The sequence below is a fragment of the Episyrphus balteatus genome, chromosome 4 (genome assembly GCF_945859705.1).
Source record: "Episyrphus balteatus chromosome 4, idEpiBalt1.1, whole genome shotgun sequence".
In the NCBI taxonomy this organism is placed as follows: Eukaryota; Metazoa; Arthropoda; class Insecta; order Diptera; family Syrphidae; genus Episyrphus; species Episyrphus balteatus.
This window is the reverse complement of record NC_079137.1, coordinates 52,956,375-52,981,664: the sequence shown is the minus strand read 5'-3', so window position 1 is coordinate 52,981,664 and position 25,290 is coordinate 52,956,375. Positions and strand designations below refer to the sequence as shown.

Below are 25,290 nucleotides of genomic sequence, written 5' to 3'. Positions count from 1 at the left end.
AACTGATGTACACCTAAGGTAGACCCAATAGTCCAGTCATTTTAGATTTGGTTGTATGGAGGTCTGAGAAATAATTCGCAACTGCAATTCGGACTAAAAATATGAAAGTACACTAGTACAGGAACTAAACCCCCCATTTTCCGAACAAATGTCTGGACGACTTTGGCCGCCATTTTGTTTTGAACAGTTTTGCGACTATCGCTTGTAGTTCGGCTAGTTTTGGTCTTAGAGAAAAATGTTATGAGACAAAGTTGTAGCAAATTTTATTTCCCACAAAAAATGTTAAGTAAGTTTTTATTCTAAAACCTACCATTTAGGAGTTATAATGAATTTCGTAAAATGCTATGCTCACTTATTTTTTATATTCACCATAACTTTTTTTTTCAAACTTTTATTAAAAAATTGTTGTTATAAAAGTTAAAGAGCTACTAATTATCTATGTTTGTCTCATACTAAGTTTTTTTGTCCGAGTTGCCGTTTCCTCACTAAAACAAAAATTCAATAAAAAAAAAAATTTGCAAAAACAGGGTGATTCGAGTAAGTTGAGTTGAGACAAGAAAAAAATCGTACTGGAGGGGGGGTCTATTCCCCCCCCCCATTTAGCCAGAAGGGGAAATTTTCTAAAAATAATGGCTTAATTTGGAAACAAAATTATTAAAAATCAACGGTCACACCTACAATAACGTGTTATAAGTTTTTGTGAAGATAAAAACTTTGACTTGTATTTCGTTTTTGAATGAAGCTGTTTTATGAAATAGTTTTTGAAAAATTAATTTTCAAAATCGAAATTTTGAAAAGAAAATAAAAAAAAAAAATCGAACTTTTTTTCAAAATTGTGTGTGATAAAGTTCTAAATTAGTTTTCGAATTTCAATTCTCTTATTTGTTTTCAATTAAATACATAAAACTCAATGCAAAAATGTCTTGTAGTTTTCGAGAAAGTAAGAAAAAACATAAACTAATTTTTCATAAGAAACCCCATTGTATTTGTTTTCACGCTGGACTTGTTGGTAAATTAACTTACGAAACACTATTTTGTTTGACGTTATTTAATAATAGCTTCGTTTTAAATATTTAATGTTTTTATTTAATTTTAGAGATTAAAAACCATATAAGTAAAAATGCCTTTTAGTTTTTCAGAAAATAGAAAAAACAAGATCTACTTTTTTTATTTGATTTTATAAAAATTATCTACATGAGAACTCTTTTCCGCACCACCACTGGGGTAGAGTTTTTTAACTGCAATTAATAATTAATAATTATTATTACTTTACAGAATAGGCGCGTTTTTTTTAGCGTGGTTTCCCCTGGAGGCCTAATCCACTATGAAGTCAATAGACTTTCTTAAACTGTCCTTCTTTTTTTTTTGAAGGACCTATGGCATTATTTTCTTCATCATTGGTGGCCCTTTCAAAAATTGTCACGTCTTGGATTGAGTTCTGGAGCTGACCTTCAATTTCTTCTTCTTCTTCCTCCTCCAAATTTAAACAAACTTCCTGCACGTTTTCACATGTTTCACCTTCGCAATGTTTACAGACTACTGAGCAATGAAGTCCAGCTTTACGGCAACCACAAGCTGGACCACATCCTGTTTTGCAAGAACATGATACTAATTTCAAAAGTTCTTTTGGTGACGGGTCCTTGCTTGTATAAATGGGAACCAAACCAATAGAAGTGTCCTTTTTCCATCCCCATTCAACGGCTTCAAGCTTGACATCTAGCCATAGTTGGATTTGATGGTAAGTCCGAAGAATATGTTGTCTTGCTGCACTTTGAGTTGGTGGAAGTGTTGATAGATTTGCAGTTTTTTTGGTTCCTGCTTTTAAGAAACATTTATATCTAAAGACATCCAAAGATTCTTCAACTGCTGGGTTTCCTCCATATAAGGCTATGATAAACTTTTCTCCTATTTTGGCTAAGAAGTTTTCTTAACCGCAGCTGTAGCTGCTGGTTTAAAAAAAAGCGTCCCGTTAGGATTGTTGGTTGAGATCCTTTTTCATTTTCTTGTGTTGCTTTGATTTCAACGTTATATTTCAAATTATATCTTAGGTTTCTATGGTTTTTCATATTGACGCACTCTATTATCGACGCACTCTATTATTATTATTAAAAAATACTCTCAAATATGTAAACAAAAAGCATACGATTTAAAAAAGGGTATTTTAAAAAACCTACACACTAATTAAAGGTAGTAACTCCTCAGATCCAAGAAAAAAATCAAAAGTAATTACCCTTTGTCTCCCAAACTCCATGGGGGCACGTATAAATCCCTAATATTTATCATATTTATGTCGCCGCAACAAAGTTGGTTATGTTTATTTTTTACTTTCTCGAAAACTACAAGACATTTTTGCAGCGAGTTTTCTGTATTTAATTGAAAACAAATAAGAGAATTGAAATTCGAAAACTAATTTAGAACTTTATCACACACAATTTTGAAAAAAAGTTCGATTTTTTTTTTTATTTTTTTTTCAAAATTTCGATTTTGAAAATTAATTTTTCAAAAACTATTTCATAAAACAGCTTCATTCAAAAACGAAATACAAGTCAAAGTTTTTATCTTCACAAAAACTTATAACACGTTATTGTAGGTGTTACCGTTGATTTTTAATAATTTTGTTTCCAAATTAAGCCATTATTTTTAGAAAATTTCCCCTTCTGGCTAAATGGGGGGGGAATAGACCCCCCCTCCAGTACGATTTTTTTCTTGTCTCAACTCAACTTACTCGAATCACCCTGTTTTTGCAATTTTTTTTTTTATTGAATTTTTGTTTTAGTGAGGAAACGGCAACTCGGACAAAAAAACTTAGTATGAGACAAACATAGATAATTAGTAGCTCTTTAACTTTTATAACAACAATTTTTTAATAAAAGTTTGAAAAAAAAAGTTATGGTGAATATAAAAAATAAGTGAGCATAGCATTTTACGAAATTCATTATAACTCCTAAATGGTAGGTTTTAGAATAAAAACTTACTTAACATTTTTTGTGGGAAATAAAATTTGCTACAACTTTGTCTCATAACATTTTTCTCTAAGACCAAAACTAGCCGAACTACAAGCGATAGTCGCAAAACTGTTCAAAACAAAATGGCGGCCAAAGTCGTCCAGACATTTGTTCGGAAAATGGGGGGTTTAGTTCCTGTACTAGTGTACTTTCATATTTTGAGTACAAATTGCAGTTGCGAATTATTTCTCAGCAAAAGTATAACTTGACTGGACTACAAGTCTTTTCGCCAGATGGGTCAAAAGTTTTTATTTATCGAAGTATTGAAAATATTGTTTTTTTCGCATACTGATACCTTCTCCCATTTAAAAAATGGGTTACAATTAATTTGAGAAGTTAACCAAATTACAAATAAAGTTGAAAAATATTTGCCATGAGTATTTGCAAGGACATTATGTCTTGCTATACTTGATGGGACTTAATACAATCCGAATGAAATTAAAAGCGGGTAGTTTTTTTCATAAACATGTAAACAAAAATCATACCAGGTGTTACTGCGAAAATAGAACAAAGCGAAAAAAGAAAATAAAACAAAAAGAACGTCCCATGTACTTTTGTTGAGGGTTAAATATAAAAGATTTCCAAGAATTTTAATGCAACGGACAATTACCTATATAGAAAAGCCTCATAAATGTATGAACAGTAAATGCATCATACAAATATAAAAGTCGATTTGTTGAACTTCTTTAATTGATTTTATATAATTTGCAAGTATTTACGACCTTCGAATTAAGAGTGAAGGCTATGTATACGTAGGGACTGCAAATGAAGAATAATATATTTGTGATACAAATTTAAAAAAATACGTCGACACAAACGACGTTGAACATAGTTGTGCATTATTTCTTGCACTTCTTCTAGAAAAAAAAAATATCCCTGATTATATTTTTTTTTAATTTTCAGCATTTATTAAATAAACAAAGTTAAAGACACAAATAATTTAAGGATTAAGTATTATTAAGTAATTTCTAGTAAAACTTTTCTTTAAAGAAAATACAAAAGCTATGAGTTGAATTGAAGCAATGTGTGATCTGTGATAATTCTAACAATTCGTTCACTAACACTGTGTTACAAAATAAAAATCATGTCAATTACTTTGGAAGTGACCTACCAGTGGTTGTAGCATAGCCGTATTTAGGGGGGGTATGGGGTTTAAAACCCCCCGAATTTTTTTTTCAGAAAATCAAAAGATATAGTATAAACAAATACAAGTATACAAGTCTTATAAATGGTTTGTATGTGTATTTTAGTAGTTTAATTACCTATCTTTGTATCGTTAAAGAAGCTGTCGATAAAGTTTTTATAAGGGAAAACAAAAATTTTGTGGTCCATAACAACGTTTGGTAAGGGAAGGAATTTTTCAAAAAACTAGTTTTTATCTCTTTGATAATTTCCTAAAGAACAATAAAACGCTGACGTAACAATAACCTTAAAGTGTTCTTTTAAGAACCCTTGAAATAACACAAGTATTTCTACAAGATTTTTGGTGACTAAACTATACTTTTTTAAAGGGTTGCTGAACTCGAATCCGAAGACAGAAATATTCATTCACATCTCGCTTTTGAAATATTACCGTTAAATCTATTTAAATCTTTCATTTCTACTGTCCGAGATATCTATAGTTGCTTGTAACTTGTAACCCACTTTTGTTCTATGTTAAGCTTAAATGCAGTATATAAACGAAAATATAGGTGCCCTTATATTCGGAGAGTGTAGTACCTATGTAAAACATTTTATTTTTAGCTTTCTATTTTAAAATTGTTTCAAATTCGAAAATAAAAAAACTTAAGTTTATAGTTTAATTTCAAAGTGAAATACTTAGCTCATGCCAAACAACTTGGATTATTTATTTTTTACACTGGGGACTGAGGGAAAAAACAACTTAAAATCAACGAAAACCACGTTCATTCAACCATTTTTCGGAATGATTTTGCGTTGAAGACGAAAATTTTAAAATCAAAGTAGAACATCTTTAGTTTAAAGTGGTTAACCGTTATAAAACATCTTTAAATCAAAGTTGTTTTAACTTAAAAAAAAGCATCAATTTATTAAAAAAAAAGAAAAAATGGGCAGCCGCTGGGGATTGTACCTACAACTCTTGGGTTACTAGGCGAATGCTTTACCAACGTGCTATCTCACTGTTGAAAATCAGAGTGATAAAATGCAACAAAAGCTGAAGTCGGACAAAAATAAAAAAATTTCTTACGTTGTTTCAATTTTATTTTGAAGAAGTTTCATGTTAATTTTTTCAACATTAAATCAACGTTGAACATTTTACATCTTACGTTGCGTTTTTTCCCTCAGTGTAGTATTTCCGATTTAATTTAGGCCGTGTGTGAATTGCGTTAAATAGTTAACCCCGTGTAAAATTTTTGACACTATTGAGGTTAGTACCTGTGTGGATTATTGTTTAAAATTTTTTCTGCCAAACCATCTGCAAAAAAAAATTAACTCAAATTTAACCCAATAAATTTTTAATAGCTGAACATTTTTTATTCATTTCAATAGTGTCAAAAATTTTACACGGGGTTAACTATTTAACGCAATTCACACACGGCCTTAGAACTTAATTGATATAATAGAATATATCAATTTTTTGCTGCAAAATTTCCGTGCGAGAAAAATTTCATTTTTCACTACACTAAGGGAAAAAACGTTTTTATACATAATAAAGTTGTACGAACTAATTTTTTGTATAAAGCCTAAGAATGGTTCAAATTTATTTCTTTAAAAAAATTTTCTTGCTCGCTAACGCTCACAATTAATAGCAAACAACTTATCACTTTTTGTACCAATTTAAACAAGATATGCCGCCGAATATTCGGCCAATTTATATTCAGTACATTTTTAAATTCTTCTACCGTAAGCAGAGCTATTTTAAACTTTTAACTAAGAATTTCTCTCCAAAAAAATACTTAAAAAGGATATTGGAAAGTTTTTCGCTTCGTTATAGTTCTAATGATTATTTGCTTTAGCGGAACTAAGAATCGGCTGCAGTTACATCTAGTTGATAAAAAAAATTTTGTGATTCCTAAAAAAAATGTTTGTTCGGTCTGAGGTTACGTTCAAAGAAGATTTATTCGCTTCGATTTACGTGCCCTTTCGTGGAAGGATAGATACAACTTACACCTTTACCATGACCGTCTGAATCTAATTGGATAGCAACCCTTAGTCCAGCATCGCCAAATAGCCGACATACTTTTTGTCCATGAATAGCTTGTTGGCAATATTGACTCTGTTTACCTTCTACCCGAAATCAATCTAAACACAAATAACCGAATTTTTACATCACACCCCCTATTTTAACTTTCTCATCATCGAACCAATTTATTATAGATTTGTTGCGGGATTACAATGTGAATTTCATACCGTTTTTAAACTTGTGGAAATATCTACAAAATAAAAATTAACAACTATGCACATGTTTGTTCGCTCATACCTATTTCCAAAAAAGCTTGTTTGAAAATAAATGGTATTTTCGTGTTCACTAGATTTTTTTTTGTCTTATTATCACGACTAATCAGCATACTTTACGATAATTGTAGGTCCTATATTGAAAAATAATCATTATAAAAAAAATGGAGATAACACAGAGACATGATATTACGATGATAGATAATGCCAAAAAAAGTGGGCTTCCCATTTCTGCTTGTCTCCATATCGAACTGCAGTCAATACTACTGAAGTACTGATACAATTTGCTTCTTACTAGTTACTTGAAGGTTTTTTGGTTATTCCCTTGAAGCAAAACTTATTATTTTTTTTTTTTTTACAAATTACAGCTAAAATGAAAAACTAACTTTTCTCAAAAACGGCTCTAACTTTTTACTTGCGATATATGTAGGTACTATAGGGCAAGTTTAGGATTCGTAAAAAAAATCGAACTCGAGATAACAATTTTACGTGACATTACGATGATGGAGAATGGCAAAAAAGTGGGTCCGGCAATTCTGTCTGTCTGTCTCTATCTGGAGCTGCAGCCTAAACGAGTGAAGTGATTTTCTTCAAACTTGGTATTTAGTAGTTTTGGGTGATTCCCTAGAGGGGAAATTGGAATTTTATTTTTATGACCAAAACTAACGGTACCTGCCATATAACGGAAATAGAAAAGTTAATTTTTTTTCAAAAACGGCTCTAACGATATTGATTAAAATGTTTGTGTGAAGTATTACACATAAGAGTCAACTTTTGAAATTAAAAAAAATATTTTTTGTACCGTTATTAACGGTACCTGTCATAGAACGGTTTTTTTGATTTATGAATAACTCGTACAAGACTAATCTGCTTTCAACGAAAATTTTTATACAAGGGCGTCTAAGTAAAGGTAATATTAAAATTTAAGAAAATTTTCAAAAAACACACTTTTGGATTAAAAAAAAAAATATTTCAAAAATTTTTTTCGAAAAATCAATTTTTTGAAAACGGTTTGACGAAAAATCTTTAAATTTCGTTTTTATGTGTAAATTAATTATTTTTGCAAAATGGCATACCTACCAACTTTTTTTTTGAAAAATGTTAGAAAATTTTTATATTTTTTAAAAAACGGCTTTAACGATTTTCGATTTTTTTTTTTCTAAAAATACCTTTTTATAGGGTAGGATGGTATAAGAGTGCGCGGTTGATAAGAGTGCGCAAGGCCATTTTCTACGGTTTGAAAAGTAATATAAGACTGAATTATTTTGGAAAGATCTAAATGAGTTTGATCTGCTGTCAAAATTTCATGCAAATGTGTTTGTAAACAGAGGTGCTAGTTAAGTTTAAGTTTTTTAGCACTTTTTTTTTCAATATTTCTTGCCAAACAAATTAAATTTTCGGCTTAACAACAAAAAATAACAATAAACAAAGTATGGGACATTAAAAAGTCGACAAAAAGAAACATTTGAGGAACACGTATGACTGGTCATAAAGTGCATTGTGAAATATATATACATATATTCTTCGATTACATGTCTGAGCGTGTAAGAGTGCGCACCATGATGGTGTATAAGAGTGCGCGGGTTATAAGAGCAGTAAATGCTATCCAAGGCTTCAAAATAACTGGCATTTGTCCATATACCAGCAAACAGCAGCTAAAAAAAGCAATTCCAACCAAAAAGAAACCAAATAAAAGTTTTACAAAAAACAAGCGAATGAGAGTAACTGGGAAATATTGAAATTTTCTCGGAACCATTAATCGAAGACTAAATTGATTGTTCCTCATGCAAGGAGTGATGGGTTGAAAAATACTCTGTTTATTTAAAGATAGGCAATTTTATTTGCGACTTTTGTGCGAACTTACACCTGTGCGAAGCTGCGCACTCTTACAAACTAAGCCTCGCACTCTTACACAATAGGATGTATAAGAGTGCGCAAATTTCCTAATGTGGTATTTTGTTTATAACTTTTGAATTAATACATTTTTGTTACCAGTTTTAAGTTTTTTTCCTTGCTTTGATTATAACCTAAAAACTATATATAAAAAATGTAGTTAAATTCTTTTTGTTATTGTTTTCTTTGGTATTTTGTCTAAAATGCGCACTCTTATACCACCTTACCCTACAAGAAATAAAATGGCGTACTTGGTTTTTTGTAAAAGATCATTTAAAACGGTGTTTAATTAATTATAAAACAAAAAGCTTTAACATTAGAGTTACTTTAAGCATAAGAGCAAGTACGTGCGACCCCAGCCGTGCAATTTATCTTTTATTTGTGAGCAATAATAACGTCAAACTTTGAGATAAAGGTAGTAAATTTTGAAAAAAAGAATTAACGTACATAAATATCCATTCAATACTTTTCTGCAGTTTTTTTTTTTTTTTATTGTAAAACCTATTAAAAATAAGAATACATATTTAAAAAAAAAAAATTGAATTTTGCAATTTTTAAAATTTGTACTACATATGATTTTTCTGTTGAAATTTTGTTCTATGTGTTGCTTACTCCTTTGAATATGTAGTAGGTATACCTTTGTTTTTTTTTTTTAATATTGAAAATTTTGTATACATAATGGACAAATGGCACGACAAACCTAGATGGTCAAGTGCATTTATAATCTGGTCCTGCAGTTTGTAGGTACCTCCCCTAACAAAAATTTAATTTTTTAACACTTTGTGTTTATAAATATGATGCTGTAATTTTCCCTGAGCTTGAGACCTCAATTTTAAATATCTGAACAATAGAACTCAATTATAATAAACTTTTCAATCAAATACTTTCTAAAGAAAAACTCGGTTTGAATTCGTTATGTGTTTTTTTTTTTGTTTTTAATAGAAACAAAAAAACTTAATTTTTCGATAAAAAAATACTTTGCAAGAGATCCAGTTAAATTATGATAGAGCTTTTGAACAATTCTCTTTTGTTGTTTCTTGTAACATTTTAAACAATTTGGCAAAAATAGAACAGAAAAACATAAGAACCGATATACATATCTCGAGAACGAAACGAAAACAAGAAAATTACTTTGTTTTTCGACTTAGAATTACCACAAGAATTCATGGTTTTCGTTTGTGGTGGTTACTGCGCGACACCCTGTAGAGTAATGTTCTACCAAAAGTGCAAAGTAAAAATTGATTTTTTAATGATTACCCAGCTAAACTATCTTGCCAAATTGTATCACTGAAACATCACAATAATACACGCCAATACATGAAAAAAGGTCATTTCATTGCTTTATAGTTTCAGGGTCGTTTTTAAGCATACTAAAAAACGTTAAAATACTTTCTTTAATTTCATAAACCTTCCAACTGGAACTTGGCAATCTCTTCAAAAGCGACTTTTCTTGAATTTTTGTTTTATTTACATTTTCCCTTTTTTTTCAAAAACCAAAATAACATCTGCCAATTAAACGAAAACTCTTATTTTTCCTTGAAATGAAAACAAAAAATGCATCACTATACCGCAATGAAAATTTCTTCACCAAAATTGGATTTCTTACATTTTATTTCGCAAAAAAAAAACTAAATAAAAATATCTCCTCAAAAAATACCAAAAATACACCATTTCAAGAGAAGATTTGAAGTAAATTTCTTGTCATTCTCGTAAATAATACGGCTGGCAAAATATATTTTCCAGCTTCTACTCTGCATGCACATTGCACATATCTAAAAATAAAGTCCTGGAATGCAATGTGTATTCCTTCGATGTTGCCTTTACGCAAAGAAATAAAAAAAATGTCTTACTCTTAAGTAAAAATTTAAAAATAAGTACTTTACAAGAATCACCCCATTTTTAAGTAGATCTAGTCATTGTCAAAATATTAAAAATCTTATGACTTTTCAATATAATTTCAGGTAAATTTATACCCACCGGATATTTATGTAAGAACCTTGCCATATGTAGAAGAAGGCGCTAACGCCAACGTCTACGGTATCATTCGAGTCACTGACAAAGATCAAGGCATTCATGGCCGGATAAAAGGTGTCGAACTTGTCAGTGGTGATCCAGATGGACATTTTCGAATACGACCCTCCCCAAAACCCGGTGAATATTTCATTGAAATCCACAGTCTCCTAGACCGAGAAAAAACCCCCCAAGGATATAATCTAACATTTCGTGCAGAAGACCGGGGCATACCCCCACAATCTAGTTATAAGACAATTCCCGTTCATATCAGTGACGCCAACGACAATTCACCCGTTTTTAATCGACAAATCTACGAAGTGACTGTACCCGAAACATCGCCACCCAACACACCCGTCATCCGGCTCAAAGTCACCGACCAAGATGTCGGCAAGAATTCGCAAGTATTTTTAGAAATTGTCGGTGGCAATGAAGGGGGTGAATTTCGAATTAATCCCGATACCGGAATGCTCTATACCCAAAAGAAATTGGATGCCGAAACCAAAGCATTCTATACCCTAACCGTTTCGGCAATTGATCAAGGCAATGTGGGCACACGCAAACAATCATCGGCCAAAGTCAAAATCAATGTCCAGGACACAAATGACAATGATCCTATTTTTGATTTTATAAATAACACCGTATGGATAGACGAGAACGAACCGGCTGGCACGACAGTCATAAAAATATCAGCTAGAGATAAGGATTCGGGCGAGAATGCATATATATCGTATAGCATTGCCAATTTGAATGAAGTGCCATTCGATGTTGACCATTTTTCTGGGGTATTGCGGACATCGAAACTTATCGATTATGAGACAATGCGAAGGGAGTATGTGTTGAGTGTGAGGGCATCGGATTGGGGATTGCCATTTCGTAGGCAAACGGAAATCGAGTTGATTGTGAAAATAAAAGATGTGAATGACAATCGGCCGCAATTTGAGCGAACTGATTGCAGTGGTTATGTGTCGAGGCAGACTGCTGTTGGAATGGATATACTTACGTTATCGGCAATTGATTTTGATTCGGGCAATTTTATTACATATCGATTGGTTTCAGGTAATTATTTTTGTATTATTATATGTATTTTTGCTGATAAATAAATATTTTATTAAAAATTTATATCGTTGTGCATTAGTCATAAATTGACTATGAACTGTGTGCAATTTAGATATTTTATTGGAAATTGGGAATGATTGCGGGGAATTTGTTTGTGCTTACCAGGAATTACATCAACTGTGAGGTAGTTAATTTTAAGGGGGAATCAAATCAAATTCAAAACTTCATATTCGCGTGAAATTCATGGAAAAGGATACATATATTATTCAAATATGGATGTCTGATTCCTGGGATCATTATCTCACTTTCAAAGCTCGAAATTGTATAATTACAAGAATACAACTTCAAGTTTTTGTGCGATAGTTTAGTTTAGATGATTTCGGTTGACAGCTCAAGGCAATCCTTTGTGCTGATGGGAATCGCGGTCAGTTGTTTATAGTTTATATATACTCGAAAAACAAAATAGCATAAAAATTTATGTTTACCTAAACAGTAACTGAAAATAAGTAAATCAGCCCTATTCACGATTTAAGGGAATTCAAAGCACTTCATTAATTACATCAAAGTGGCTTTGAAATGCGATGGGAAATCGTCTGTTTTAGAAATTTTCAAAACAAATTATTTGATTTTGTAACTCTGCATGTGTTGAGGTTCTATTTCTATGTTGGATCAACCCACAGGGGAGCGTCACAATTAGTATCTTTATTGCTTAACAGGAAAGTAACGAAAACCCGCTAAAAAGTTCAAAATTAAACATTGAAATTTTTCTAATTTTTCGACAAAACTTTTATAATTTATTATAATATAGTTATAATAATTATTCGTTCAATAATCCTATCAGAATTCTTTAAAAAAAAAACCTTTATCTGAAAAGCCCTATACTTGATTTCGGTATTTTTGTCGAAGAGTTGATTTTTGTATCGACTTTTTGCTCGAAACAGTCTTCAAAAATTTTTTAGAGCAAATTAATTTTTTGTTTTATTGGAAGTCTGAAAATGAAAAATTCCTTAAAACGCGCAAATTTGAGATAGATACAAAAATTTTGTACTAAAAGAATTAAAGTCCCCTAGAATCGGCAATTATTATTTTTTTTTTAACACAAACTTTTGTCGTTTGTTCACCTCGAGTTTTATACATTTACCAAAAAAAGGGTTGTAGAAATGGTGCCGTGAAATAACGCCGAGCGAATTTTTATTTTCACACCTCAAAATTGATTCTCCCGTGGGCGTTTGGGTTCCAAAAATTAAATAGATTCTCATGTAAGAAATTTTTTTCCGCTTTGCTTTCCACCAATTAAAACAGGTGGGATCTATTTGTTTCTTATCATTATCTTATTCAAAGTTTCTTTTGCATTTAAAGAATCTGAAACAAAACGCGAATAAAATATAACAAAAGTTATAATTGTTCATTATTGTTTTATATTTCGAAAACCGTGGGGCTTATGTCCTACTTAAATGAAAAATATATGGAGCTTATGTCCCACTCAAGTGGGATATAATTCTTAAATAAAATGTCAACCCAATCAAGTGGAACATAACTCCCATAAATAAAAAGTGGGTGCTATATTCCTGGGCCTTTTGTCCCTGCGACATGTTTTTGTACCTTCTTGAGACTAATCTGTTAATGAATAAATAAGAGGCACATAAGACAAAAAACTTTTTTTGGAACCTATACCTCGATTGGATGGACATAAGTCCCAAATTGGTATTGGGGCCATTCTGCCTTAATAAATTAGGGCCTTATATGCCTTTGAAAATAAAAAAGGTTAGCATTTTAATATACGGGTTAACTTAGGTCCACTTCTATGCTCACTTTTCTAGCATTCGGCCTTATTTCTCACTTGGGACTCGGCGTTATTTCACTTTGACAAAGCGCAATAAGGCCGAATGTTGAAATTCGGCGTTATTTCGCTTTTGTAAAGTGAAATAACGCCGAATGTTGTTGTTATATTTTCTGCATTAAAAAAAAAATTCAATGCAAAATGTGTGCATTAAATATTTTTTTTTAGTATATTCGTCGAATTGCTTACAATTTTGGCTATTTGGCCTTACTCAGATTAGATTCAATATTATAATAACACACAAAAATTTTCCAGACCGTTGTTTATCATTTCTTACTAAATTTAGGGTACTGAATCCGAAAATAACAACAATTATTCATACATGAATAGGAATAGAAATTCATACAATTTTTTTGTTAAATATTTTTTTATTAAAAAAAAAATGTTTGTATTTTTATTTTACTAACTGAACTGAAATACATTACATTCAAAATAAATTTTTTGAGCAAAACCTTTAAAACGCTTGTAATAATAAAATCTAAAAAAAATATAGTATGAAACTATCCCCAAAATGTGAAAAATGAAAATATTTAAAAAAATAGAGCTCCTAGAAACCAACCAGTGTGATTTTTAGGCTTGGTGAACCCAAATGCATTAGGTTCAATAAAAATTCTGGAAAATTTTAGCAAACAGTTAAAATAAGCATAACTTTAAAAATAGTACGAAATTACCCTCAAAATGTGGAAAACTAAAATATTTAAAAAAATAAACCTCCTAGAAATATATGAATGTGATTTTTTGGTTTAATGACCCCAAATAAATTAAGTTTAATATAAATTGATTTTTTTTTTAATGCAGAAATTTTTTCATTTGCAATAAAATTATTTTAATGTAAAATATTTTTATTTGCAACTAAAATTTTATTTTCAATGCATGTATTTTTCAGTAACAATAATATTATTTTTTAATGCAAAATATTTTTAGTTGCAAGAAATATTTTTTTTAATGCAAATATTTTTGAGTTGCAATAAATATTTTTTTTATGTAAATTTTTTTCAGTTCTAATAAATCGGTGCGCTGAAGTCGAATCCGAAGTCAAAAAAAATTAATCAGCTCTCGTTTTTTAAATATTACCGTTAGAACATGAAATGCTTCGGACCTTTTTCTTTTATATAAGGAAAATTGTTTGAGCATATTTAGTAACGGTTTTAAAAAGAACTATTTTCCAACTTTTTAAATCTGTTTAAATCTTTCCGATATCTTTTTTACTGTCCGAGATATCGTCAGTTGTTTGGTATTTTTATAAACTTTATAACGTCATTATCTCCTTTATGATGTATGAAGCCAAACCCACTTACTTCATTTTATGATATCTCGGGCAATACAAAAGATATTGAAAAGATTTAAACAGGTATCGAAAGATGGAAAACAGTTCTTATGGAAACCGTCACTAAATATGCTCAAACGATTTTCCTTATACAAAAGAATAAGGTCCGAAGAACTGAAAACATAATTTTTTTGCATTTTCTAACGGTAATATCTAAAAAACGGGAGCTGATTAGTTGTTTCTGACTTCGGATTCGAGTTCAGCACACCGAAAACCTTTGAAAAAGTATATTTTTGTTTCGGCAACAAAACCCTTGTAAACCAGTGTAATTTTTATAATGCAATTTTTTTTTATTTGCAACAAATATTTTTTCTTAATTGTAAGCAAATGCATTTCAAAAAATGATTTTTTACAACCCTGCATTGCATAGATACAAAATGGAGATGACATCATGCATGCATTTAAAGAATTTGAGATTAAATTAGAGGAAACTTAGAAATTCACTGTGGTGTATGCGTACCTTTTTTTTTTTGTATGCAACAATCTTTATTTGCTTTAAGATTCTTACATACAAAAGAGTTACGCGTACAGCACAGTCATTTTCTAAGTTTCCTCTAGGTAATTATTTATAAGTCTATCTCAAAATTTGAACAAACATGGACGAAAAGTGGTGGACAAACGAATTAGACTAGTTTGTTTCAAAAATTTTAGGTCGCAGTTCTGTCGGTTCAATATTTAATGAGCAATGGTAAATTTAATTGCAATAAAAATACATTTTTGTTATCCTAAAGGAAATGAATATGGGAAGAAGCTGTGTCTTGAGAAAAATTGGTACAAAAATGTTGGTTATTGCCGTATATTACTTAAGCAATTGAATGAATTTTACTAAGCATTTGTAAATTCTTTAAAAATAGGTAAAAAAAATGAATGAAGTTGCGTCATTTTATAACATTAGGTGAAGGATCGGGGGTTCATGACATTACTGTTGGTGGGACCCAATTTTTTATATCGCTGGCTCTAAGACATATATGTTTTTTTTTTGTAACAAAACAGGAACAAAGATAAACAAAACTACTGTGCAGAATGGTCCAAAAACTTAATTGACGCTTAAGAAATGACCATGATACACAGTGAAAACATGCAATATTCCTTATCCAATTTCAGGCAACGAAGATGGCTGCTTCAATCTTGATCAAACATCAGGAGTCCTCTCTGTTGGTTGTGATTTATCCGATGTTGGTGTTCCCGAACGCGAAGTCAATGTTACAGCTACTGACGGAACTCACTTTGCCGATATCATGACCATCAAAATCAATTTAATCGATGAAAAACAAAGTTATTTTCTAAATCGCGGAACCGGTGATGTCCTTGGCCATAGCATATCAATGCTTGATGGTGGAAGTTTTGAATGTCGTGATACTGGAATAGCCCGTCGTCAAGCCGAAATATTAGCTGCTGCTGAAAAAAATAACATGCCCGGTAGAGATTATAATCCACAAGCTGATTTTGTTATGATGCCCATACGATATGGTGAAAATGTACATGCTCCTGAATTTGTTGATGTTCCATTAGAGTTGAAAATCAATGAAACTGTTCAACTGGGTGAAACTGTTGCATGGATAAAAGCCAGAGATAGAGATTTAGGCTACAATGGAAAATTAGTTTATGGCATTTCTGATGGTGATCATGATTCGGTATTTCGAATTGATCCCGACACGGGGGAATTGCAAATAATCGGCTATTTAGATCGTGAACGACAAGAGGAATATGTTCTAAATGTAACGGTCTATGATCTGGGAAAACCCCAAAAGTCTTCCTCGAAAATGTTTCCCATCACAGTTCTCGATCAAAATGATAATCCGCCAAAATTTGAAAAATCACTTGCTAGCTTCCGAGTGACCGAGCATGCCAAAAACGGAACCGTTATCTTCCATTTAAAAGCTACCGATGCTGATATTGGTGAAAATGCTAAAATTACCTATTCCATGGTTACAGAAACATCATCATTTCAAATCGAACCTGAAACTGGAATTCTTTATGTTAGTCAGCCACTTGATAGGGAAGAAAAAGAGGTCTATGAGTTGCTTATTCGAGCTACAGACAATGGCTCACCAACAACATTATCAGCCGATGCTGTAGTTCTAGTCATTGTCGATGATGTTAATGATAATGTGCCTACATTTAAACTTCCCGAATATACATTTCGTGTGAGGGAAGACATTCCCAAGGGTACAGTGATAGCTGTTGTTCAAGCTACTGACGCTGATATTGGACCAGCCGGGGAAGTATTGTATTCATTTGACGATGAAAATGATTCGGATGATAAACTGTTCAAAATCGACAAACACACTGGGACGATTAGAACAATTGGGTACTTAGACTTTGAAGAACGACAACTTCATAGTTTATGTGTTCGGGCCATTGATCGTGGGACACCGGCCCTGTCTTCTGAGGCAACTGTTATCATTGAAATTATAGATGTTAATGAAAATCGTTACGCACCGGAATTTGAAGACTTTGTTTTGATGGGAAATGTGACGGAAAACCAGCCACCTGATACACACGTTATGAATATTATTGCCACCGATGCAGATCCACCAGGTCCGGATTCGAGGGTGGTCTATTCAATTCGGGGTGGAGATGGATTGGGGATTTTTTCGATTGATAGTGAAGGTAAGTTTAACTGACTTCTTCACTCTAAAACTAGAACTGATAGCACCTTTTTTATCTACCTTAGGATCCCTTCGAACAATGGCACTTTTAGATATTGAATCTAAACCTTCTTACTGGCTAACAGTTTGTGCACAAGATCAAGCTATAGTGCCACTTCATTCATGTATTGAAGTAAGTTTTTAACTTTTAATCCTTTTTTTTAGTAGAAACTAATTGAATTTTCTCTGTTTAAGGTCTTCATCAAAGTTTTAAATGAAAATGATAATGTACCATTAACTGAAAGTCCTGTTTACTATCCAACTGTTCCGGAAGGTAGTCCACCTGGTGTTGAAGTTCTTCAACTTAAAGCCGAAGATCGTGATGTGGACCCAGATGAACATATAACTTATAGAATAATTTCGGGAAATCCGGAAGGATTTTTTGCTATAAATGGTACAACTGGTGTTATAACAACAACAGCTAGGAAACTTGATCGTGAAAATCAACCAGAACATATAATGGAGGTAAATTAGATGATTTATTTGGCTACTTTTCAATAATTTTTAGATTTTCGAAAACTATATATTGATTCGTTAATTAATATTTAATTTTTTTTCTCTCTTTCTATTTCAGATTCTGATTAGCGATGGAGGAATCCCACCATTATCATCAACAACAAGAGTAATTGTGTCGGTTGATGATATTAACGATCAAAGTCCCGAATTCGATCAACGTTTTTATAAAGTTCAAATACCAGCAACAGTTGAAATTGATAAACCACTTTTTCAGGTAAGTTTTTCTTTAAAAATAAAAATAAAAAAAAAAAATCTTCTTCTTCCTTTTTCTCGGCGCTGTTATGATCTCGATGTCGAGGGGATCATAACCTTCCCACGTTACTGCTTCACACTAGTGATCCGCCTGTGGGGTTCGCCGGGTTGACCTCAGAAATCGGCGGCAAGCCTCCCGGTTTTGTATTGTTCCGTTTCTAAGGCCAACTGAATGCTGGTGTTTTTGCATTTGCTTGTACCAGGAGTTTTTAGGCCTACCTTTCTTTTTATTTCGTGCTGGAACGTTATATGATATTGCTTTTTTGACGGGGTTCTCAGGATCTCTCCTTTGAACATGGCAATACCAACTGAGTCGGTCGTGTTCAATTTTTTGGGAGATGGTATTTTTAACATGAAGGCTTCCTCGGATCTTCGTACTTCTAATTCTATCAAGCTTTGTTACTCCTGCTGTCATGCGAAGCATCTTCATCTCAGCTGCCGTTAACTTACTCTCATACTTTTTGTACATTGTCCAACATTGTGAACCGTATGTGAGTGCTGGACGCACAACTGCGGTGTAGAGCCTTCCTTTCAGCTTAGGGGGCATTTTTCGATCACAGAAGATAGCAGAATTTTCCCGCCACTTCATCCAACCTACGCTTACGCGATGATTGATATCGTCATCACAAGTACCTTTGTTATTTATCATAGACCCCAGATATTTAAACTTTTCACACTTGGGAAGCACTACACCATTCAAATAAATGTCAGGAATAGGCCTGTGTGGATCAGAAAATGGGCAGCATAGGTATTCTGTCTTTTTCGAGCTTATGCGGTACCCATTACCTTCTAGAATATCCACCCATACATCAAGTGCTCGTTGCAGGGATATCGGGTCTTCACTTATGATGGCTCCATCGTCAGCAAAGAATAACTGATGCACTTTTGGGTCCGTCACTTTGCCTTCGAGCAGGTAATCAAGAACGGTAATAAAGAGCAGAGGACTCAAGACGCTTCCCTGGTGTACACCTACTGTGATTTCGAATTCTTCGGTGACTCCAGCTGCACATCTTACTTTAGTAACTGCTCCATCATACATGTCCATAATTATCCGCACATAGGTTTCCGGAGCTCCTCGTTGTCTGAGGGCCACCCATATCAGATCTCGTGGTTGTCGATCGAATGCTTTTTCAAAATCAACCAATACCACATGCAAATCCTCCAAGGAATCTCGATGTTTTTCCATAATGATTCTGATACTCTGGATTGCATCTGTGGTTGATTTACCCGCAACAAACCCGCACTGGTCATAAAATAAAAAAAAAATAAATGTACATATTATTATTTCCTTGTCGTGAAGGCAAAAACGGCCAAAATATGTTTGATATTTGCTCCTTTTCTATCCCACTTCAGCCTATTAAAGCAATTTTGAAAACTCCAATTCTTAAACTATTTTCTAATATATTATTTTTTTTTTATAATAAATAAATATCGGATCCAATAAAGGGATTTAAGCTAGTTACCCTTATAAAGTTTTAACATAGTAGGAATCCAATTGGCTTTATCAAAGGAATATGGCAAAAAATGATAGAAATGGGAAAAACATGAAACATGTTCGAAGGTGTATATTTTTGAATCCGATCAAGTAAATGCAAAGTTATTAGAGAAGCCAAGATGTTTGAATTACATATATTTAAGCAAGTAAAAAATTTCCAACAACGGCCGGTAGCCCTAGCAGTATTTTTAGCCATTTTAAGCACATACCGAGCACTGAAAGCTTTTCGGCAGACCTTTGTGGAATGCCAGCATAAGTTTCTTGAATATCAGTTAGGTATAAACTCATCTATAATAGAACTTATATTAGGCATTTCTAAAGATAATTTCTAAAAGAAAACATACTTTCTTCTACTTTTAATAGTGGAATTAAAAACATCGCGTGGGTCACATTTGAAAAAAGCGATGAAAAAAAAAATTAATTTGGGTGCTAAAAAAAGATTTTTGAAAAAAAAATGTGGTTAAAGCCACAGAAAGTTTTTAAAGTGCGTTTTTTGGTAAAGTAATATAAAATTCATATCAAATTAATTAAATCGAGTGAAAATGTTAAATACATGTATCTAGTGTTTTTCACAAATAGTCAGTCTTACATTATTTCATTAAACACGTTTTACAAACTTTCTCAATAGAAAATCAAATTTTTTTTCAATTATAAAAAAAATTTAACCACCCTAATGACAAATCTGTGGCAATATTTTTTCTTCGATAATTTGGTTAAAACAATATCCAATTTAGTTTTTTTTTAATTACACAAGCAACTGTAGAAGATAACATTTTTATGAGCCATCCTGATCCTAGTACGAAAAAGTTCATTTAAAATTCATTATTAAATTTTCGGTATCATTAAAATTCAAATTTTTCGAAAAAAATAAAAAAAAAAAACAATTTTTTGCACCAACCTGATCAACATTTTTGTTTCCCAATTTTTTTTTTATACAACATTAACATTTATTAACAATAAAAACATCGAATCAGGAGCCAAATAAATTTCTTTGTGAGTTCTGCAGACGTCAAATTTTGTCTGCGCAATCTTTCCGACATTGACGACATAATGACGTTTTTGAACAGCAGCTACTTCAGTTGGACTAAGTTAGTAAGATCGCAAATCTGATTCTAACGCAGCCCAAGTTATTAAAACACTCTAGTTTCCTCCAATCTCCGAATTTGTTTACAAAAACTTTCTCATTGCGGAAAGTTGTTTTGATCTCAGTATTGTTGCTAGTTATAATTTCTAGTATCGACTGAGTTTTACATTTTAGACTGTTATTTCCTTAAAAACTTGTTGTCCTGATTCGATTGATTCCAATTCCTTTCAAAATTTAAGTTTGTTGTAGCGACTGATCGAGTTTCCGGTTCAAAACGTTTCTCGACCATTTTTCGCATTAGTGGGATGAAATCGACTGATTTGGTGAATGATAGTTGCATGCAAAAAGTGTAATGTTTCAGCCAACTATCATAAAGCAACTAAGCCAATTCAACCCCTTTGGACTATGTTAAACTCTCGGGGATTCTACCTTTGCAAGTTTTTCTCTAGTTGTAAATTGTATACATCTATCGTTTTATGGATGTCTCTGAAGAAACTGCCAATGTGATTGCTTTCCCAAAAAAAAAAAAAAATTCTTTAAAAATCGATTCAGTAGTTTTTGAGAACGTAAAACTGATCATCGGCTCCTATAATATAAAGAAAATGCTGAACTTAACCAAATTAAATATTATTTTTAAGGTTCTGGCAATTGATAACGACTACGGTGAAAATGGTCGTGTTACCTACGCCATAAAATCTGGCAAAGGCAAAGCTAAATTTCGAATTGATCCTGCCACAGGTGTAATATATGCAGCTAAACCATTTGAACCTGAAACAGAATACGATTTGGCTATTCGCGCCGAAGATAATGGTGATCCCAAAAGAATGCATACAACTCGTGTTAATGTCATAGTAGTTCCTGTCTCTGGACCCTCATTACATCCACCAGTTATCAAATCTCTAGATCAAGAAGTTGATGTTACCGAAACTGATCGACCTGGTTTTCTAGTTGCTCTAGTACAAGCTGTCGATGAAGACAATGATCAGCTTTGGTATGACATAACTGGTAAGCTCAAATTAATTTTCTATTTTTTTTCGTGTTAATTAATATAATTGAAAATAATTTCAGATGGTGATCCACGAAATGAATTCTACATTGCTCGTGATAATGGAAATATTCTACTAACAAAATCACTCGACTGGGAAATTCAAAAAGAATATAATTTAACAATAAGCGTAACTGATGGATCACATGAAGTATCAACTCAATTATATGTTCATGTAATTGATGTCAACGATCATAGGCCAGAATTTACAGATTCTGTCTATCGAATTGATATTTCAGAGAATATTGATGAAGAAACTGAAATATTACAATTACATGCCACCGATATGGATGAAGATAAGAAAATCTTCTACACCCTTCATGCAGCTCAAAATCCCATATCATTAACTCTGTTTCGTATTGATTCCATTACTGGCAATGTCATAGTTACACAACGTTTAGACAGAGAACGCATTGCCGAACATGTTCTAGTTGCCATTGCTAAAGATCAAGGTACTCCAGCTAAACGGAATTATGCTAAAATCATAATAACCGTTCATGATCACAACGATCATCATCCTGAATTTACAACGAAAATTGTCCAAGGCAAAGTATTTGAATCGGCAGCTCTAGGAACAAAGGTAGCTCAATTATTTGCCATCGATCGTGATCTTGGATTGAATGCAAAAATCACGTATTCCATTGCAAGTGGCAATATTGGAAATGTATTTGATATTGATCCGATTATGGGTATTATAAGTGTGAACAAAGAATTAGATATAAATTCTATGCCCGAGTATATGTTACAAGTAAAGGCTTCTGATCATGGCAAACCACCATTATCGTCACAAGTTCCAGTACATATAATAATAACAATGGGGGAGAATGATCCGCCACGATTTATTAAAGAACAAACTTCAGTGGAGATATATGAGAATCGTCCAATTGGAACGTATGTTACACAAATTGAAGCGAGGTCAACATCATCGGTGAACTATGAAATTATCAATGGCAATTATGGTGATTTATTTCAAATAAATCCATCGACAGGGGTAATAACAACGAAAGATATAGTTGATTATGAAAAAGTGAAGTAAGTTATATAATAAAATGGTTTTTGTGTTTATGTGAGTATTTTATATTATTTGATTTTTTTTTTAGATTGATAAATCTTACAGTAATTGCAACAAATTTGGCATCTATATCATCACAATCTTCAACTATTATACATATTTTGGATCAAAATGATAATACACCACATTTTTTGCAAAATATTTACTGGGGAGAGATTTCCGAATCGGCACCTATATCATCTTTAATACTCTCAAAGGATAGGCCTAGTGATGCAAATACAACAAGTGAACAAATATCGTTTAGTAAAAATCAAAATAAGGGACCTTTTCAATCTAGTTTGGTTGTCAATCAAAAGTAAGTTTATTTTAGTATTGAAATTTTTTCTTTTTGATCTTCTTGGTACAGAAACTTAAGGTGGGGAGTCCTCTTCGGTCTAAATTCTAAAGCCTTCACAATTCAAGGTTTTTATATCAAATAAAATTGAGTTCTTCTTGAGGTCTGGCTCAATACCTTATTTTGTTTAATTTGGCGTCGTATGCTTTATAGGCTCTAGCGTCAAAGTTCATGTGTTCCAAATTTACAGCCTCTGAACGTGTAGTTTTCCCCCCATTGTACTATCCCCATACATACAATGGTCGGAAAAAGTATTTTGACAAAATGAACATCTTTATAACTGATGAGAATAATCTGTAACGGTTAAACATAAAATAAGAAAGTTGACGGTTATTTATTAAGTATATTATATTAAATCTCATGATGGTCAATGTCCGTCATATAGTTGGTATTATGCTTCTAGGCTGCATTTTTTGTATAAAAAGTACTAATTTTTGAGGGAAAAAAGTATTTTGACAAACGTTCTTTTTCAACGTTGGAAAGGTAAGGTAATGCATTTTACGTGTTTCAAGCACGTATACAACTGACAGACTTGTTAAGGCCCCGATTTGTAAAAAATTGGGCAAAACGGCGGAACTTAACATTGAAATTAGTGCATCTTCTGTTGCAAGTCATAATTTCTGTGTGTCTGTTAAAAAATCTGTGGAGAACTGAATTTATCGCGGGAAACTAAAAATTACCAAATATACAAACACAAAAATATAATTATACTATTCAAAATTTACCACAAACGGACAAAAAATGAAAAAAATGCACTTACAAAAATTGAAGCATTTTGAAGAATTCACTTTATCGCGGATTGACTCCAAAAAGTCTGAATTTGGAAATGCCATTCTTTCATCAAAAACTTTGTTAGCAAAAGTACCCTTTGCATTGAGCTCAAAGAAGACAATTTTACCATGTTTATGGGAAGATAATACAGTCAACTATGGGAGGCCCTTCTGCGAAAACAAGTTTCGCGATCGCATAGCTCTTAGCTTCATAGTAGTAGTCACCGTAAGCCCATCCGCCACGACAAGGCTTACCCCCATGGATGGGAATACAGTATTTATCTCATAAAACAAAAATCGAAAAAAAAAATTGAATTCTCAAAGGGACATGTTGTTGTGCTTTTCGCTTCTGGAATAAACTTGACCAAATTTTTACGGAGCTTCAACAGTTCCTTTTCGTTTCCCGGATCATTGAGATAGAAATTTGTGAGAATTTGGTCCATAAAACTTTGTTTTTGAATGAAAGAAGCATACCAATATGTTCCTTTGAGAATTCAGTTTTTTTCGATTTTTGTTTTATGAGATAAATACTGTATTATCTTCCCATAAACATGGTAAAATTGTCTTCTTTGAGCTCAATGCAAAGGGTACTTTTGCTAACAAAGTTTTTGATGAAAGAATGGCATTTCCAAATTCAGACTTTTTGGAGTCAATCCGCGATAAAGTGAATTCTTCAAAATGCTTCAATTTTTGTAAGTGCATTTTTTTCATTTTTTGTCCGTTTGTGGTAAATTTTGAATAGTATAATTATATTTTTGTGTTTGTATATTTGGTAATTTTTAGTTTCCCGCGATAAATTCAGTTCTCCACAGATTTTTTAACAGACACACAGAAATTATGACTTGCAACAGAAGATGCACTAATTTCAATGTTAAGTTCCGCCGTTTTGCCCAATTTTTTACAAATCGGGGCCTTAACAAGTCTGTCAGTTGTATACGTGCTTGAAACACGTAAAATGCATTACCTTACCTTTCCAACGTTGAAAAAGAACGTTTGTCAAAATACTTTTTTCCCTCAAAAATTAGTACTTTTTATACAAAAAATGCAGCCTAGAAGCATAATACCAACTATATGACTGACATTGACCATCATAAGATTTACCATAATATACTTAATAAATAACCGTCAACTTTCTTATTTTATGTTTAACCGTTACAGATTATTCTCATCAGTTATAAAGATGTTCATTTTGTCAAAATACTTTTTCCGACTGTTGTATAGCACCAGCATTGCAAGACTTAAATAATTCTATTTTTTTTTTTCAAAATGTTTAGAAATAATGTTTAAAGCTTATATTTCCATTGGTATCTATTTGTTGGCTCTATGTGTTTTAGAAAGGATTAGAGGTCTTATTTTTGAAAATAATGAAAATGCACTTCAAAAATTTTGAAAATTTTTTTTTAAACATTTTTGGCTTTCCAAAACCAATTTTGCAAGAAATCTACAATAACTTCAATCCCGCAATTCAAGTGCTAGTGGGGGAAAACTATATAATTCTAATGTTAACAAAATTCGTTTAGCAT

General features: G+C 32.1%; 1 protein-coding gene across 9 annotated transcripts in view; it reads left to right on the top strand.

Annotated features, from left to right (window-relative positions):
- The window catches only part of LOC129919002 (fat-like cadherin-related tumor suppressor homolog), a 75,589-nt gene that overhangs the window by 27,820 nt on the left and 22,479 nt on the right, over positions 1–25,290 (top strand). For all 9 annotated transcript variants that reach the window (XM_055999795.1, XM_055999794.1, XM_055999796.1 and 6 more), the window contains 8 exons: positions 10,274–11,381; positions 15,653–17,161; positions 17,226–17,332; positions 17,395–17,664; positions 17,774–17,929; positions 21,185–21,551; positions 21,615–22,623; positions 22,692–22,958. In XM_055999795.1, the coding sequence (XP_055855770.1) occupies positions 10,274–11,381; positions 15,653–17,161; positions 17,226–17,332; positions 17,395–17,664; positions 17,774–17,929; positions 21,185–21,551; positions 21,615–22,623; positions 22,692–22,958 (4,793 nt within the window). The remainder of the gene's footprint in view (positions 1–10,273; positions 11,382–15,652; positions 17,162–17,225; positions 17,333–17,394; positions 17,665–17,773; positions 17,930–21,184; positions 21,552–21,614; positions 22,624–22,691; positions 22,959–25,290) is intronic.